The sequence below is a fragment of the Hemibagrus wyckioides genome, linkage group LG05 (assembly GCF_019097595.1).
Source record: "Hemibagrus wyckioides isolate EC202008001 linkage group LG05, SWU_Hwy_1.0, whole genome shotgun sequence".
Lineage (NCBI taxonomy): Eukaryota > Metazoa > Chordata > Actinopteri > Siluriformes > Bagridae > Hemibagrus > Hemibagrus wyckioides.
Genome location: NC_080714.1, coordinates 26,691,079 through 26,710,544, shown reverse-complemented (window position 1 = coordinate 26,710,544; position 19,466 = coordinate 26,691,079). Strand labels below are relative to the sequence as shown.

At 41.8% G+C, this 19,466-nt stretch overlaps 1 protein-coding gene across 1 annotated transcript in view; it reads right to left on the bottom strand.

Moving 5' to 3' along the window:
* The window catches only part of adamts10 (ADAM metallopeptidase with thrombospondin type 1 motif, 10), a 59,076-nt gene extending 40,042 nt beyond the window's left edge, over positions 1 to 19,034 (bottom strand). The window contains exons 1-3 of the mRNA XM_058390468.1: positions 18,659 to 19,034; positions 9,813 to 10,178; positions 3,082 to 3,443 (exon numbers count right to left, since the gene is read on the bottom strand). Of these exons, the coding sequence (XP_058246451.1) occupies positions 3,082 to 3,443; positions 9,813 to 9,906 (456 nt within the window). The 5' untranslated portion in view covers positions 9,907 to 10,178; positions 18,659 to 19,034. The remainder of the gene's footprint in view (positions 1 to 3,081; positions 3,444 to 9,812; positions 10,179 to 18,658) is intronic.
* Between the last annotated feature and the right edge of the window lie 432 nt (positions 19,035 to 19,466).

Sequence of the window (19,466 nt, the reverse complement as noted above, 5' to 3'; positions counted from 1 at the left end):
CACTAGAGAAGAATAAACGTCCTTGTGTTGTCAGGCAAATGAAGCTGTGCTGCTGAAAATCTGACCTGACACCTCCTGTGAGTCCAACACAACAAGTCCTGCTCGTGTCTCGGGGCTGATTGGTTGTTAGCATTAGGCTAGCATTTCATTTAAAAAAAACTGCAGAATTTACCCGAAGCTAGCTAGCAACCTGACAGGATTTCTGAAGAAGTTTTCAGTCACTGCTAACACACTAACTAGCATGAGCTAATCAGACAAAAGAAGTCATTTTTTGAAGCTGGTTTTCATTATTTGCCAGCTAGTTAATAGCTAACAAAACAGAATGTTTGGGCTACATTTTAACAAATGTTTAGTCTAAACCGCTAACACCAAACAGCCATGCTAAACAGGGATTTTTCAGTCATAATCATGGATATGCTAATGCTGTCTCTGGATATGCTAATGTTAGACAGAATTTCTGAGGGATTGTTAAGTTATTCACAAACTATACAGCTATCTAAAACTTTTATATAGAATTTATGACAATTCAATCTTCATTGCTAATGCTGCTGGCTAACAGCTGGCTAACATGAGCAACACAGAGTTTCTGAGGAGATTCATTTCAGTTTTTCTCAATTATATCTGCAAATGTGTTAAGTCTTGCCTCTTAATGCTAGACACTTAGCTTACATGAGGCATTTTTCAATCATATACACAATGTTAACAGTTTTTAATGCTAAAGCTAGGCACCTAGCTAGCATTATCCCTATAGAGAGTGAGGAAATTTATATATCATATTCACAAATGAATACAATCTTTACTGATGAAGGTAAACAATGTTTAGGATCTTGAGTCAACTTTATAAATGTCAACATTGCTAACTTGCCAGCTAGTTAATATCAAAAGGTCTGAGGGATTTTTATCAATATTTTGATAGCTAGGATTATGTTACCTATCTAGAGCTAAGTAGCTTACAATCTGCTCCTAATGTTTCACAACTAGCTAACATCCAGACAATTTGTGAGGTATTTTTTTGGCAGGTTCACACTTTTTAGAATATATTATATTATATGTTAGACAACTAGCAAACATGAGTTATGAAGAAAGAAGACTTTCATATATCTAAAACAATCATTCTTCTCTAACCAGTTCATTACTATCTTCACTGCAAATGCTATCAAGCTATTTCTAAGAATTTATCTAAGGATGTTTTACATCATACCCAATCATTATTCATAACCTAGCTAGCTGGCTAGCATAATCATACTTGGCAGGATATCTAGGAAAACCTGTAGTCCGCTGTCTGCAAGCAGAGCCTTGATGAAACGAGTGAGCCGTATTAGTGCAGAGTTCCCCTGGGACCGGATTCGGAAACATTAAGTGGTAGTTTAGTTTTAGCACACTCAACACACCTGTTTTGACTCTAAGTACAAATTATTGGGTACTTCAGAAGCCGTGTGGTTTGTTACGCCAGCTCCCAGACTGTAGTGTGCAGGGTTTGAGTCATACCAGGTGGGGAAGGTCACAAGTCATGACCCCTTTGCAAAGAAGTCCTTGAAACTGTATACTTAACAGAAAAGAATTGGGAAGGTTGGAGAATTTAATTTCTGTTCTGTAGCATAAGATTTAGAAATACTCAAACCCGGGTTTCACTAGAAATCACTGCATTAAATCAACTCTCCAGTTTCAAACCAAATGTACCAATTATTATGTCAAATTAAATCAGTTATGTGGCTTTTGTTAACCAAAAAACTGACAAAACCTAGCATAAAGGCTGGTCAGAGAAAAAAAAGGAACCAATCCAGGAGCAACAAGAAGTTGCTTATTTTGCTCAGGGTGGTTGTGATGTATCTGAAGGGAATCCTGGTACAGTGGTCACAAGGGAATTGGTGGGAACTGGCAGTTAACCAAACTCTATCTAGTATTAGCATAAGTGATCTAGTATTAATAAGTCAGAGTGGATTTGCTAGGGAAGTGGTTTAGGGAAGTAGTCTAGGGAAATGGTTTAGGGAAGGGGTCTAGGGAAGTGGTCTATAGAAGTAGTCTAGGGAAGTGGTCTAGGGAAGTGGTCTATGGAAGTAGTCTAGGGAGGTGGTCTAAGGAAATGGTCTAATCAAGTGGTCTATGGAAGTAGTCTAGGAAAGTAGTCTTTGGAAGAAGTCTATGGAAGTAGTCTAAGGAAGTGGTCTAGGGAAGTAGTCTAGAGAAGTGGTCTAGGGAACTGATCTAGGGAAGGGGTCTAGGGAAGTGGTCTATGGAAGGGGTCTAGGGAAGTGGTCTAGGAAAGTAGTCTAGAGGAAAGTGGTCTATGGAAGTAGTCTAGGGAAGTGGTCTTGGGAAGTGGTGGCTCAACGTTTAAGGCTTTAGGTTGCTGCTGATCAGGGGACAGGGTTTGGTCAAGCTATGATGGTGGCTCAAGTGGTTAAGGTTCTGGCTCGTTGACTGGAGGATCAGGGGTTCAAGCCCCAGCACTGCCAAGTTGCCAATGTTGGGCTCTTGAGCAAGGCCCTTAACCCTCTTTACTCTAGGGGTGCTGTATCATCTCTGACCAATGAAAGAATTTCACTGTGCTGTAATGTATGTGTGACAAATAGAGGATATTTCTATAATTGGACCCTTGAACAAGGCCCTTAACCCCACCTGATCCAGGGGCACTGTACCATAACCCTGCGCTCTGACCACAGCTTCCAACAACCTGGTATACACAACCACTGGGCAAGGAAAGCAGGCCTCCAATGGTAAATCTTTGGGTTGTTGATTGCAAGGCTGAGGTTCAAGCCCTTAGCAGTGCCAAGCTGCCTCTGTTTGGCCCTTTAGCCAAGGCCCTCAACTGTCTCTGCTCTGGGGCATTGTATAATGGCTGACCCTCCACTCTGACTCCAATTTCCTAACAAGCTGGGACATGCTTCACTCTATATATGAGACAAGAGAAGGCTTCTGATATAGAAATGATGGCACAAGTGCATTAGCTTGATGACTGAAAACCTTACACAGCTCACATCTTCTGCAAGATCTTACATCTTACATGTTTCAGGACTCACATTTTCTGCAAGATCTTACAGCCTGCATGATTTAGGACTCATACCTTATATAAGATCTTACCAGGCCATTGCAGTTACTGAGGGCCACAGTGCTGGACTGGGGCTGGTGCTGCAGATGCCCCACATACTGGCAGCCGGATGAGTAAGGGTGACTCCATGCCAGCCTACCCTTCCTCCAGTACTCAACGCGGAATTTGCGGGACAGCAGGCCGCTCTGCAGCGTGAGGTTCAGGAAGAGGCTCGTGCTTGGTGTGGATAGCTGGTAATAAAGCTGCGGCTCGGGAACCTCCTGTTCCGTCTCGGAACTCCGCCGATGGCGTCTGTGCCTGTCTGAGGCCTCGGCATCGTACGACGACCCGCCACTAGGGCCAACGCGGATCGGGATGGCGATCTCATAGTGAGCCAGACTGGTGAGGAATGCAGCTGGAGATAAGAAGCAGGAGATCAGTGGAATTAAAAGCAGAAACAAATTGATTTGTCATGTAAGCCTATTTCTAGATGTTCGCTACAGGAATTAAAAACTGATCTATTGGCAGTTAAAAAAAATATTTTAAAATAATAAATAAGTATAACAGAATGTAAAAGCTTGAGGAAATGAGAAAACATCTAGACTTTCTGACCAGTCAGAATCGAGCACTCATCAGGTATGATTACATCTAAACAGAAATAAATCCCGAGCATCTGAGTGGTGTTTCTGGCATTTGGCAGCCTACTTAGCAATTACCAATACAAACTTAACCACATGCGTCAGAGTCCACAGCTAACTGTCCAAAGGTCTGACAGTTAACTGTTTCCACAGAAACCCTGAAATCGTATACTTCCTGCTCTCCAAGGAGTTGCTCTATAAATAGTGCAGCAACGCTTAGCACCAATGGGTGAGGTCACCTCAGAAACCCCCAGCTGTCCAACTCGTTGCTTTCCTTAATGGGGTTTGATGCTAACATGCTATCCACTGGCTCTGGAGTGAAATAAAGACTTTGGCTGGTGCTCAGTCGTCAGAGCCAGTTTAAAATAAACCTTGAACAGGACAACCAGAAAATCCCTTTTTCGGGAAGCAGAACAAAATGGACAAAGGCAGTGTGAGCTCTCCAAGGCCTGACTGGTTAAGGCTTTGTAAAATCTCTTGACTTGCAGAAGAGAGACAGTGAGTGTAGCAATTGTATTCTCAGCTCTCGAGCGATCCGAGACACCGAGAGCTATCCGTGCTGCAAAAATGGAGGGAAAAAAATAATGGAAAAGCAGAATCAATATCAGAAACTCTCTGATTATTTTGTTATTTCAAGCAGTAAAACGAACCTGAGAAAGCCGTAGAAGTCTAATCCTTATCCATTGCACGGGCATATCATGAAACTTGGTGATACAGTACACTTGGGGCTTAAACGAGGATTTGGAAGTGGTGAGATCCACAGATTCCATGGAAATATGATTACAATAACCTTTAGATATATCTGTTTCTGTCCTCAGGGTTTAATTTAGCTGACCACGATCGGATACCCAGACACTAATTCTTGCTTGTATCTGATACATACAGTATATAAAGTTTAAAAAAAGAGACGAGGGACCGAATTTTATTGTTTTGCTACTCACAGCTCGCAGAAAATAGCCAAAGGTTAAGCATTCCTATGTAATAAGCAAAAATATCAGCAAAGCATCGGAGCGGCCAAAGAAAACAAAACAATGTGAGCAGCTGGATTTTCTCTTGGATGTGGCGTTGATGTGGGAAATATCATTTCTGTCTAAAATGCTGCAGTCAAATTGTTATGGTACATTGTGATTTTCATTCCCAGGACATAGAATGTTTAAGAAATACTGTAGACACATAACATATAGAGAAATACAGAATTTTTTAGTTTTTTATCAAGGGTCATGAATTTTTCTTCTCAGCATGAGACGCTGTGCTGTTATTGGTTTGTGTGCACCTGTACTGTGTTTTGGCTTCTTTAGCTGTCTTCATGCTCTATTGGAATAATCCTACTTCCCACATCTGAAGCAGTAATTCCATGTTCACATGCTCTGTTTGTTGGACAACAAGAACAAATATGAAACGCTAATGATGCCAGCTTTTTTTCTTTTTCTTTTTTTTTTACTTTATTTTGAGACCTAACACTTTGTTAGGTAACTTGCAGAAGATTGGAATTTTGGACAAATACAAGTTATTTTAAACAAGCTATGTAAAAATGTACAGCATTTTGTAAACAAATCAGAACAAAACAAGAATGTCTAACGAGTTGTTAATAATAATAATGGTAATTCAGCAGGAAACTATACAATTCTCCGCCATGTTTTGGACTCCTCCCATCTTGGAAACTTGGGTATGAAACATTTTCCCATTCGTTATTACAACATTTGTGTGCAGCTTCCCAGTTGGAAACTTGTTATTTCCGATCATACCCACAGCATGCGAAGGCAGCATTATACCATTATGCCCCAAGCTGTTTTTTTTCCTGTTTCCTTTTTCTGATTCATGCTTTTTTTTTTTTACTTTTATTATGGATTTTCCCACTTTCCTTTGCTTACCAGTTCTCTGACCTACACTCTGAACCTGTGGATCAGTTCTGATTTATCAGGAATTTATACAACATATTCATTGATCATTATAAGCTTTGGATTTCACATGTATTGAAATAAAAAGTTCCACTTCTTCAGCGTGATTTAGAATTCAATCTGTGCTAATATCTAAAGTTTAATACCTAAAGTTTCATGAAAACATGTTGTACTTGTAGTCCCTAGTAGGAACAGGTCCTATTAAGAGCTACCCCTCAACATCTGCTTGGTCCAGATGTGCCTGTGTAGTGCCTCATTCCTAACCACTTAAGCAGCCCGTTAATGGGCTTTAAACGCAAAACGTAAGAAAGTGATGACATTCGCTCACTTTCGTGTCACAATCACTAAAGGATCAACATGTTGAAAACGTGTTTCCCGGCCTGTGATCGCCTATCCAGAGCCGGCCATCCTGATCCGATTAGATCTGCTTGGAAGTTTAACATGTGGTTTCATTGGGTTTTCAACACCTCCGTGGTGGGGAGAAGGAGCGTGACTGACATTGAGCTCATATCTGGCTTAATGCTCCTATTATTGTTTCACTAATTTCAGCTCCACGTGAACTTCTTTCTTAAATACGCACTTATTCATCACTTCCTCACACGTTTTCCCTTCTCTCTGTCATCTGTTCTTGGGTCTAATGAAAGGGAATGGACCAGGTGGAGTAGCGGGTGCAGTGAACACCGGCATTCTGGGTAACACCAATCACAGTGGCACTTTATGACTAATTTCGTGACATCTTTTACGATGCCAGAAAATGACAGCACCAGTTCTTTTACACTGATATAAACCAATGATTTATAGCTAGATTCAAGACTGTTGTAGCTGCTGTTAGGTCTTAAGCTCTTATCACTCCTCACACTGCACCACACTCGCTCAGATCTACTAGCACTGCTCGACTGGTCCCACCAGGGTAAGAGGTAGGTATACATCAAGACTCTGTTCTAGAGGTGGTGGAATGGTAGAACTTCCCCTAGATGTCACAGCCAAGTCAAACGCTGGATGAAGACCTCTTCCTGAAGCACTTGAATTAGCTCTTATTTTAAGTCCTAAGTGTGATCTGTTGAACCCAGTGTTAATGTATTCATTGATAGAGACTTCAGTCAATGAATGTAAATGTAAATGCTGTTATAGAAAATGAATCAACACCAACCGACCAATCAGAATCAATAATTTGAGAGAGTCAGGGTATAAGATATTAAACACGTAATACACACCTCTTCCAACAAAATGTAACCGTACACAACAGATCTCTTTCTAAGAGACGTTTTTTATACATTAAGACACTTTCTGAGGTCACGAGCCTGAGCTCGTGTGAATTCTATTCATCTCATCAACTAAAAAAAAAAGGTCAATAACTATACAACTTCTCCTCGTTAAAAAGACGTTAACACACACCTAGCATCCGGACCACCACACACCAGTAACACTCTCTTAACTAAACATTCAGCTACAATGAACGGAAAGGCCTCTCCCTGCGCACATTGGGAAGCCCATTTATTTATTAAAGGCTTTTGATCTTTCCTCTTAATCTCCGCGACGAGGCCCAGGGGAGATGCAGGATAGCCCCATTATTCTCTCATAAAGTCAACAGACAGAGAGGCCTATAAAACTAAAAGCACTCACCTTTCATTCGCTTTAGTTTACCTTACAGCCTCTGAAAGGAAAGAAGCCCTTCATTAAAGGTGGAAGTGGAAAATAAAGGGGAATTTGATTAGTGCTTTTTTTGTTTTTTTGGAAGGTGAATCAGTTAGCTGAGGCTATAATCTGATCCTGAGTGTAGAGAGGAACACAGGGGAAGTCTGATAAACATCAACAGACTCATTTTAACCATGAAAAATAAAAGGAGGCGATGGGTTGAAGCAGCGGCAATGAGGGGAATATCTGCTCTTAAATGTCTGGAGGTTTAGCTAGCGAAGCTAAAGGTTTGTGTGGAAAACATATTTTTACATGAGACAGAATTAAACTTCAGTGGAATCAAAAGTCTAAAAAAGAAAAGTACAACGAAAATAAAATAAAAGCCCATGTGAATTAGATGGCTGTATATATGCTATAGCTATACCCTGTGGTAGGCAAGAGAAATTGTTTCACAAAGCACCATAAAGCGGGATGTTTTTCTTGTTGCTTTGCTTTGTTTTTGTTTATGAATGCACATGCCCTGAGGTATTTTGTAAACCAGTAGACAGAGATATTAGCAATTTAGCTAACAGTAGAGTAACTATCCATCCATCCATTTTCTATACCCGCTTTATTCCTAATTAGGGTCACGGGGATCTGCTGGAGCCTATCCCAACACACATTGGGCAAAGGGCAGGGGTAGACCCTGGACAGGTCACCAGTCCATTCAATTCAATTTTATTTGTATAGCGCTTTTATCAAAGAGCATTGTCTCAAAGCAGCTTTACATGAGAAACAACATAAGAAAACAACAAACATATAAACAGACAAACAGACAGACAGTCCTAGATGTTATCCCAAGTGAGCAAGCCTGAGGTGCCTGAGGTGACTGAGGCGACTGTGGCAAGGAAAAACTCCCTTAGATGGTATGAGGAAGAAACCTTGAGAGGAACCAGACTCAAAAGGGAACCCATCCTCATTTGGGTGACAATTGTAGTCCATCACAGGGCCAGACATATAGACAAACAACCGCACACACTAACACCTATGGAGTCCTATGTGCTGTCCTATGGGCAATTTAGAATCAACCTAATGTACATGTTTTTGGACAGTGGGAGGAAACCGGAGTACCCGGAGTAAACCCACACAGGCACGGGGAGAACTCCACACAGAAAGGCCCCTGCCTGTTCGAACCCAGGATTCAAACCCAGGACCTTCTTGCTGTGCGGCAACAGTGCTAACCAACAAACAACCGTGATGCCCCTTAGAGTAACTATTATTATTATTATTATTATTATTATTATTATTGTTATTTAATAGTTAGCTTTTATTAGTGTGTAATAGAGCTGTTCACTATTACTGTGTAACAGTGTAACCCAATAGCTGCTGGCTAATATTGGGCCATTATATACTGTAAACCAGTAGCCAAGGGAATTATTAAATTATTATTAAATTGCTAATTTAGCTAATGCTAGAGTATCTGTATTCCATAGTTAGCTATTATTAGCCGCTAGCTAATATACTGAAAAAACAAGGGTTATACTGTAAACTGTGGTGTAACATTAGGCAAAATACTACAGTTTATAAATCAGTGCCCTAGGTTGTTAGCAAGCTAGCTAACTCAAGATTCTAGATATTGCTAGCTAGGCTCGCTAGCAAGAAATCTGAATCTGGGATTTGTGATAAAGCGAGACCTGCCGAGCTACAGGGTGGGAGTCTGGTTGAATGGAAAATGACTAGGTGCTAATAATTTGTCATTTTTACCTGGCTGTTAACATTTTCTATATATTTCATATTTCTAACAGTGCTCCGAATCTTTCTTTCTTTTGCATTTCTCTTCACAGTAAGTACACTTGTCTGGAAAAAGAAAGGATCCTAAATCACTGCTTTTGCTCGGGAACACTTGATGAATATGACTCAGTGTTCCTGGAGAAAGCGAGGAAAACAGCAGCCATCTGTCTGTCTGTCTGTCTGTCTCTCTTTCTGTTTCAGATGTCCAACAGCTGTATCCAGTCACGGCTGATCCCGGGCTCGTGGAAGAGCGTACGCGTATCTGCGTGTCAGGTTTAGAAAGTCTTTCTTTCTTGAACGGAGGCCACCATAACCGCAGGACTCCAAACGAGCCTATTCATAACTCCGCATGCAATCCTGTCTCTGTTTTTGTCCGTCTCGTGGGGAACCATCGCACACTTAAAGTTATAAAACCATGAAATGCCTGTCTGAGCCTTAGGTTACAAACACACACACATTTACACACACTTGGTGCAGCTCTTTATTAACCGCTACATGACACAATGCTGGTAGCATGATGGCTAACCTCATTAGCTATATAAAGGACATGGACTAAAAACAGAACTCGGATCACAAGCATGCAGTGTCTGCATATTTGTTTAAGTTAGCGCAGAGCAAATTTTACCTCAGAAATGTTTCCTATAACTTAACTTACATACATACAGTGCTAATGCTAGTTGGGTTAGCTTGTTGCTAAGGAAACACAGAGTCTCATGAAGGTGTCCATGTTGAACGCCTCAAAATTGTAAAATCACAGTTTTCGTAGTATATAGTACTTTATGAGGTAACTTTATTTTGTGAAATCAAACTGCATATCTAATATTCATTCAAAAAAATCATTACCTTGACCCTCCTGAGCAGAGACGCTCACTCCCACTCCAGCGGTTACCATGGCGATGACCCCGACACAGGCCAAGCTCCTCCACACCGTTTCCATGGTTACTACAGCTAGTTTCAGTGCGGTACCCGTCCCTCCGTGCCAACATGTCTTCTGCCTGGTTCGCCCCACCGCTCACCAGAGTGACGCACTGAATTCTGGGGCCATGACAGCAGCTCCGGGCACGAATGTGTGTGTGTAGGTGTGTGTGTGTGTTTGAGTGCAAGTTGTATGTGTTCAACTTCAGCTTCCAGGCGGCTCAGCAAGACATGTGACTCGTCTGTGGGTCGACGTCCAACAGCTAGGCAGAGAAATCAGTAGTGCTGAAGACGCTGAGGAAAAGACCAATAAGGACAGGATTAGCACCAAAACACTAAACAGCACTGGAAAAGATGGAGCATGGCTAAGTCCAGCGGTTAAAGTTCTAGACCTAAGAGTAAACCTGATTATGGCTTATCTGAGACGGCTGAAAATGTTTCTTCTATTAAACATCACTATAGCTAGATTAGCCTTTTACATTACGGTTTGGGAGTTAGCAAGCTAGCTATTGACACGTACTGATACGCAAGTCATAAATAAAGAGGAGGAAGTCAATTCCTGGCAAAACTAAAGCAAAGGCCTTATCACATATCACATGTAAATCAATCAGAATTACCACAAACCTTAATCCTCAACATCTGGAAATCTTATCCTCATCCCAATAGTGCTTAGAGTAAAGAGTTTCACTGTACTGCTCCTCGACCCTGACCGGGATAAAGCAGCTACTGAGGATAGAGGAGGCACTAGAGGAATACAATCCACAACTGCGCTAGTGTGTGAACGGCTAAATTCTTCATAGCTGGTCGATGACTAGCGCCTTAAAACCAGTGTCAATGAAAGCATTCTGGATTTTTCCGAACAATCGGGGCAAAGTCTCAGCAAGGTAAACCACACCAAGTAAATCATGAAAATTGGCCAATTTGAGAAAGCTTGCAACTTATTCCTACACCAGGGGCCTCAGAATTCCCAAATTCCCATCATGGAGTTAGACAAGTCTGAAAGTTCTTTGGAGAACCTGAAAAAGGGACTTTATGAAGCGGAGGCTTTCAGTTGATTACCAAACACCTCACACCTTACAACCCTCAGCTGATCTATGCTGTCTCCTCCATTTGGAGAACTATATCAAGACTGCTGAAGTCCATTTATGATCATTATCACTGAGGATGGCTGTGAATGCTCCTAGGAATACCATCACACCTCCATAGACTCCTGAGTACTTGTCCTGGCTAGTTTTGCCAACAGTTTCAACCAGAATCTAGAGAAAGAACCTATAAGTCTATGTCAACTCTATGTACCAAAGTAATGATAGATCTCAGGTCTGATTGATTGACTTCTGATGTTGTGAAGACATTGGAAAACCTGGTCTCGGTCAACCTGTGCAGTTTTTATATCAACCCCATTGAGTTGTGGATACGACAAGAAGGTCTCCAGTCATCTGTATGTGCCAGGTAGCCATGTTAGGGGTAGTGTTTGGTCCAACAATTTCAACACTATCCGTTCACAGCTGTTCGGTAAATCTGCAGGTGTTTGCCCCTAGGATTTTAAGGATCAAAGGCTACCTGTGTAGCTGTCTGCAGTTTGTGAGGACTCAAATCTGTCTGTCTGTCTGGACAGGGAGTGATCACAGGTGCTCTCCAGCTGAACATATTTTCTCACTTCCTGTTTAGATTCTCTACACATCAGATCTCAAGTACCACTTGGAAGTCACCTGTAGAAGTTCTCAAGTGAGTTTTCTAGATCACAGTTTAAGACAACGGACAGAAGAAGTGTTAGACTGGGGTGAGAAAGAGATGTGCTGGCTCATCGGCTATGGTTTCGGGCTAGTGATTAACCATGGTTGCTTCGTTGAAGACCGTTTCTTAAAAGCTCTGGCTGCATGTTATGGTAGCCATGACCAGGAAACTGGTGGTGAGCTTCGGAATGACAGGATCCCTCTAACTTTTGCCTGCATTCACGTGGTTAACATACCAAACCTGGTGACTCGCCTGGTGGTGGTTAACGCTTTGGGCTCCAAATGGGAGTTCAAAATCTTACCCAAAGATACTGCAGTGGAACCTTGGCATACGAATGCCCACCATTATGAATGTTTGCCTTAAGAATTGAAATTTTGCAAGAAATTTGCATTGGCACACGAAGCATTTTCAGCATACGGATGCGTATGTCCGGGAGCCGTTCAAAACTTGTTAGCAGTGGAAAGCCGAGCGAAACCAACTGAAGTTTTACGAATTTTTTTCAGTCAGCGAAAGCTATTTGGAAAGAGTCAACCCATGATACCAGCGTTGCCTTCGGCATACCTTCAAAAGCTACATGATTTTTTTGGGCGTTTTTTTGCTTGGCTTGGGTCAGTTCTTCGTAAAAGCAGTTTACATACGCTTCATATTGGTCATATTTTTGGGTGGCTGGAACGGATTAACTGCATTTACATTATTTCTGATGGGAAAATTCATTTCGCAATACAAATATTCACCTTAAGAACTCGCCTCCAGAACGAACTGAATTTGTATGCCGAGGTTCCACTGTACCACTATAGGGTCCAAATGAGATACCGGACAGATAATCAGCACTGTAGCCATCTCCAGAACTGATGTCTGACTTGCGTCCAAACCGATGTCTCACACTCAATGGCTGAGGCTCCACCAGCAACCTGAAGACTGACCACACATACACACACCTTCCTTTTTGTCCAGTGTTTTTTAATTCGAAACACTCCTGCACTCGAAGCCTCACACCTCCCCCGAGTCTCGAGTGTTACACACTGCTCTCAGACTCAGTCTTTGGTGAATCTGGACTTGGACGTCTGCCCCATCATAATAGAGATTTATACTGCAGTTATGCATGCTATAACAAGCAATTTTCCTCTACAGCACCAATAAAGTATCTGCTCGTCTATCTGTCTATCTTTCTTACCTTTCGCTCTGTACCAACTGCCAAAAGCCTACTACAAATCTCCAACTCTCTCTCTCTTTTTTCACTTTCGATTTCTCTCTCTCTTGGACACTTTTTTTCTTCCCCGTCTCGCTTATCCTCTACTCCATCCTTTCTCACAGTTTGAAGGAGGGGAGAACAAGAGAACGGATGGAGAGAAGGAAAAAGCAAAAGAGCGGAGAGATAAAGAAAGAGAGAGAGAAAGAGAAAGAGAGAGAGAGAGAATATGGAAACCCAGATGGCTGGCAGAGAACCAAGTGCAACCAAAGGTAATCAGGAGCAGATGGGAAACAATTTGGAAATGGGATTGAAGGAACAAGTCGTCTTGTGATGTGAAAAAATGGGAGAAAACTAGAAGGAGAAAAAGGAGAAGTGAAAGACAGGGAAAGAAAGAGTAACTATGCACTCTTTCAATCCAGCTGGGATAACCATTCCTGATGAGCAACAAACAATACAATGTGTGTGTGTATGTGTGTGTGTTCCCATGCATTTGCACCTCCAATCTCTAGAATAAATAAACCTCTTTTTTCACTCTGCTTCGGGAAAAAACATTGTTTTGGAACGTTATTTGAAACTCCTGCACGCTGCAGTGCTCGGCTGCCTTGCAGTGTTAACACGTCTCGCTTTAAAATACTGCCTTTGTTGTTCCGACTTACCGAACCCGGGGTACAAAGATCCCTTTCTCACCTCACACCAGGGACAAAAAACAATACATCTGTCTTTATCTTCAAAGCACAATATAACTCTGAGCATTGGGGCTTTAACTGAGGATGTGTGTGTGTGTGTGTGTGTAGGGGCCGGTGGAGGGGGCGAGTTTGCGGTGGAAAAGAAGTGGATGCAGGTTTAAGGTTGCCCTCATTTCCTTTGAGAGCAAGTCAAATGGCCCCGGTTCAGCAGGGAGTCTTAAAACACTAAGACGTCTTTGTCCCCCCCACCCCCCTCCACTCCGCCCTCACGCCCCCCCCCCCCCAGACACTATACCAACTACAAATGGTGCAGGTCTGCAGTGGGCCCCTCTCTTCTCTTCTCTCTGTTCTCTTCTCCTCTTCTTTCCTCTATCCAAACTCCAAGGGCTTTTCCAGAGATTTGCCACTTTGGCTCAAGTCCCTCTGGATTCATTTCTTCTCGTTCCGAGGCTTGTTTTATTGTAAGTCTCGCACTAAGATATCCAGAGCTTCTTATTAAGCCATTTATTTTCTCATCTCGCTTTCGGCTAACAAAAGAAAGGCCCCTCAGACGCATCAGACGCTCGTGTAACTGCTCATAGGAGAGGTTTAATCTCGCTCGTTTGCTTGTACATTTTCAAATGTTCAAAAAATAAATAAAAACTGTGCTATATCATATATAGTAATGCTACTGGAAGATCAGATCACCTGCTAACTCTAGCTAATCATATTTCTAGCTATCATTTGTCTCTAGTTTGTCTCAAGAACTGCAACCACCAGTAACCGACTGGCGCTAACGATAATCTAATAACTCGAGCTATTTTTCTAAAAACTTACTTACTTGATTTAAACTAGCATAACGTGTTTGTAATAGAGACTCCAAAACTTTAAACTCAAAAGTAAAAGTAACAGCGGTTAGTTCAACTGAGAGTTTAGCTAACAGTTAGCGAGTTTAAGAACTGCTATTAGGCACTAACATTAATTTAAAACTTTAGCAGATGGCTAATTTAACTCAGACCTGCTCTGAATAACCAAAAGGTGCTAATATTAAACAGACAACTGTTGTAAGAGATTATCAGGCAGGTAGGAGCATAAGTTTGGTTAAAAACTAAACATTGCTAAAGTTAATCTAACAACTTTAGATAGAGTTTAGCTAGCAGATAGCGAGTTTATCGAAGAAAATTTGTATTAGTAACCAGTTTGGTGCTAACATTAATCTGAGATCTGTAGCTAAGGTTTAGCTAAGCAGGCTGTACAGTATAGCTACAGAACTCATCTGTAGGGAAGAGTAAATGATAAAGTGGTAGACTGTTGTTCTTTTAGTCAGCGTGAACCTAAACAATGGTCAATACGGCTTGTTTTCTTTCCCATAAATGACCACGTCTTCGCTCGAACCAGTGCTTTAGTACTGAGAAAATGTGTAGTTTATTAAAATGTATTTATTTCTCTGAGCCTAAGATCTGAGAAACTGCACAGTCACAGTAGACGTCCCTAGCGCTCGGAGTCGAAAGCTGCAGTCTAGTGCACTTGGAGCGAGCTTAATGTTTCAAGTGGATTTTCCAGTATTTCAAACATCTAAACATGTTCCAGTGCTTCAGCTCGGAAACACCGAGCCCAAAGTGGAATCATGTGTGTATGTGTGTGTGTGTGTGTGAGTGTGTGTGTGAGTGTGTGTGTGTGGCTAGTCTCTAGATTTGATAAATGAATAAAGAATTATAGCTACGTGAATTATTTCTGTGATGAATTTCACGACAGGTTTTATCAAAAAGAAACGGAAAATGATGCATTTTCCCAACTAGGAATTCCGAGTTCTGTTGCGCATTTTCCATGTCCAAGGTGGAGTTATTTTTTCCGATTTCCAAGCATGGACATGGCACTGTGATGAATCGTTAAGATAAGACTTTAAAGGAGTCTCCATCAGACAAAGGTTGGGTCTCGTATATCACTGCATCATATCCTCGTAAATAACCTGAAGCAGGGGAAGGTCAGTGGCTAGTCTGATAAAAAAAAAAATGTCCAAGCCTCAGAGGCATCACACATCAGTGTGGACTTCACTAATCAAACCCATATGACTGCAGTCTCAATGCATAGGATTCTCAGAAGAATTGAAGCATGGAAATCTCTCTCTCTTTCTCTCTGTCTCTCTCATACTCATACAGCTCTCTCTCAGTGTCCCAGACTTATACCACAACACACACTCTTGGAAACAAACAAGATCTGGACATTTCTGTGCTTTTCCAGGAATTTCTGTTCTTCATTCCCCTATTTGGACAACGTATCACAGAGTGTCGTGCCAACGAGGAGGAAAGAGGTATTAAACGGAGAAGGTCCAGAGGCCACTGCTGGCGTCCACGAACACGCCACCCTCATCCGCAGACGCTGGGGTCTACAGAAAGCAGGAGATCTGAGCCTGGAGCAAGCCAGAAACAGATGAGGCGATAACGTTAATGGTGAGAACAAAGCCCGGGTTAAATCGACCCCGGGGTCTCTCCAGTGTCTGAGAATAAACACTGGACTACACGGGAGAACGCAGAGCGTTCATGGCCACTGATGCAAGCTTGGCTAAAATGGCTCATGACGCAACATTTTAAATGAACTCAATCAACCGTAGATCAGTCAACACACTGTGGCATCTGGGAACCGTGCTGGTGAACAGACATAAGCTGGACAGAATTAGCTTGCTTTGCTTTGACATTCGAGGGGTTTTTTTTCCTCAAAAAGCAATCCTGTGAAACAGTTTAGTTTGAATGCTCAGCCATCCATGTCATGTGACTGCATAGAGAGAGAGACAGAGACAGAGACAGAGAGAGAGACAGAGAGAGAGAGAGAGAGAGAGAGAGAGAGAGAGAAGTATCGTGGGATTTCTCTGCTAATCTTCTGATCGCAGAGGATTTATGCTAGTCATGGATGCCACTCCACTCGTCATGCAACTTTACAGCCACCAAGGTTCGAAGGTTATATGAGCACTGACCCGCGGTTAACAGCCTCCTAAATGTCTGAATGTCACGTGTTGCTTGGTATAATAATAACACGATAATAACCGCAGGTCTCAAACAGGAAGTGAGTGCCTGGGGTTATAATCTTTTTTTTTTTTTGCTTGATTATTTACAACTAAAAAAATAACATTTCAATCTAAAATGTTAGAAAACTAAAGCCTTTAACCTTATAAGACTCGTCAGCATCACCATGGCAACAAGTTTCAGTCGAGTAAATTCCCCTCAGACTGTCTGTAGCAGGAAGCTAGTTATCTTGATAGCTTTTTAGCTCTGACCGGAGTCCTGATAACCATCTGAATATATTTCTCGTCATGTTACATTTTTTCAAATGAAAACTGAAAAATGTGGCCATCATAGGTGGATATTGTAACATTCTGACAATAACAACATGCTAACCAGAAAACCGGCTAGATAAAATGTTACAGACGAACGATATAATCGTTTCTACGTCAAAACTTCGATGACGACGTGGCTACGTAATGCCGTTCTGTATCTAGGTGTTTGAAGTGATGAAAAACTGGAAAATGATCCTTTTGTCCTGTCAGCAAATTCAAGAAGAATTGCGCTCATCGGATTCGACGGCTATTACGTCAACATTCAAAGATTATTCTAGCTAACAATAAAATACGTTCTGTTCTACAAGACGCAACAATCTGCTACTATCTTTAGTGGTTATGTGACATCTTTTAAATATAAGCTACAATCATATCACTTTAGATAGCAGCTAGCTAGTCTAACTAACAACTGGTGTTAGTGTCACTACTCGATCCGTCCCGGAGACACGATTTTTACTGCGCATGCACGGAAATTTGTCTAATTCTTGTCTGAAGTGTGACGAAACGATTTAAGGCAGTTTCGGGTATTTATAATACTGTTGTTATAATACTTCTTATAACTAATTGATCCGTACCAGAAACCCGATTTATACTGCGGAAACTCAGTTTTTGTTCTAACACATTATAACATTATAATAGTATTATAAATACAGCTGAGTTTTCGCACATGCGCAGTAACAGGCACTAACATTAATCTGACAACTTTTAGCCACTTTAGAGTTTAGCATTTCATCAATAAACACCAACCGTAGCTAACTGCCCGTTGTAGCAACTGTCAGTTTTGTAGCCGCAGCTTGTTTACTGTAACAGGTGGTTTACATTTAATTATAATTACAGCTAAACGAAAACGATATAGATTCCATGAGAATAATACTATTAATAAAACTACATTGTTCTCTCACCTCAGCATCATGGAAAACAAGTGAGGATAATCCTGGATGAATCACTGCATCCTTTCATCCAACAGTTTTGGATATATTATTCACATACTGTTCGATATATTAGTTATTAATTTACAATGATAGCGTCCCATATTGTGATTGAAACAACACTCAATATGACAAAAACATATATACATACATACATACATACATATAGGCAACTGTCTTCTAAACCATACCCTTTCCCTTCCCTGTATATCATTTATCTTTCCTCTGAAAACAAATTATGTACCTTAAATCACTTTTACATCCCCATTTCCATATGCAAGGCATATAATCACCCCTGAGAGGCAAGCAAAGCTAATTTTCTCCCCCCCCCCACCTCACCTCCCTCCTCATTAATCTTTAAATCAATTAAGCCTCCTTGTATAGGATCCACAGTGACGTCACGCCGAGAAGTCTAACGTCAAGTCAAAGCTTTAAGTCAAACAGGGTGATGAAGGAACTATGCCTTCGTCGAGATTTAGATATTCAGCTCTCTTGTCTCAAAATAGGAGACTTAGGAACTTTCAGGGCCAGTTCATGCATATTATAATTTTTTTGGAAAACAGAATGTCATTTCGGAGTGCAGTTGCTCTTTAATTTCCGCAGCTCCCAGCTCCCACGTCATAACTGGTTCAGATTTGTCTTCTCTGACTCAAAGTTTCTTCTGAAGGATTTCTCTGGCGCTTAAAATGCAAATCAATAGCAATATCAACAGCGATAAACAATAACAGTACGATTCGCGACTGGACATTTGACATGGTCAACACTTTAGTCTAGAGAAGAGCTTTTTAAAAGTGTAAAAGTTTGTCTGAAAACGTCATGCACTTTCTCTTCTCAGAGCTCAGAGACTCCAGTCTGCTTCCCCGAGTCCTCCTAGTGCATGCAAATCAAAGAAAATCCACGATATAAAGGCGTTTAGTCCCCACCTGTGAGTGCGATTTGTGCAGCAAAAGTCTCCTCTCAGTGCTGTGTGTGTGTGTGAGTGTGTGTGTGTGAGTGTGTGTGTGTGTGTGTGTGTGTGTGTAAAGTCCCGCGGTCCTCCCGGTTCACTGCCGCATGCTGTATAAGAGCGCACGGCGGAGCTGGAGCGCACTGTGGTGCTGCAGCCTTTCTCTTTTTCCTCCTTTTCTAAAAGTCTTTCCTCTTTTTTTCTGCGTTCAGAAAGAGGGGGCGAAGAAGAAGAAGAGAAAAAAACGCATACACGCATACACACGCGCGTGCGCGCGCGCACTCACTCACTCACTCACTTTCCCCCTAACTCGCTCGCTCACGCGCACCCGCCCGTCGTTGCGTGAGCGCGCGCGGTGCGCAGGAAGTCGCGCGGGCGGCAGTAACGAGCCTCGGCGCTTTGATGGGGCCAGGAAGAGTACTGAGCTCCTTCACCTGCTGGAGATCAGATACCCGCCACTACACCGAACTGCCTCTGTGTGTGCAAAATAACACCACATGAGGCTTTTTTTACACGCGGATGTTATACAGTATTACTTTCACTGCTATAGATAGTTTATAGCCTGTATATCAGGAGACGTCAAGTGGAGGTATGTAAAGTATGTAAGGTGAAATATGTCAATGGACCATATCGAGAAAAAAATTAAATGATAAATGTATTGAAAATGGCTGGGATTTCAGTTCAGCACTTGTGTAACTCTTATTGTATAACCAAAAGTCCAGGATGGGGAGTCATACATGATTCAACTCCTCCCAAAGGGGTGGGGTTTAACCAGAAGTCCATGA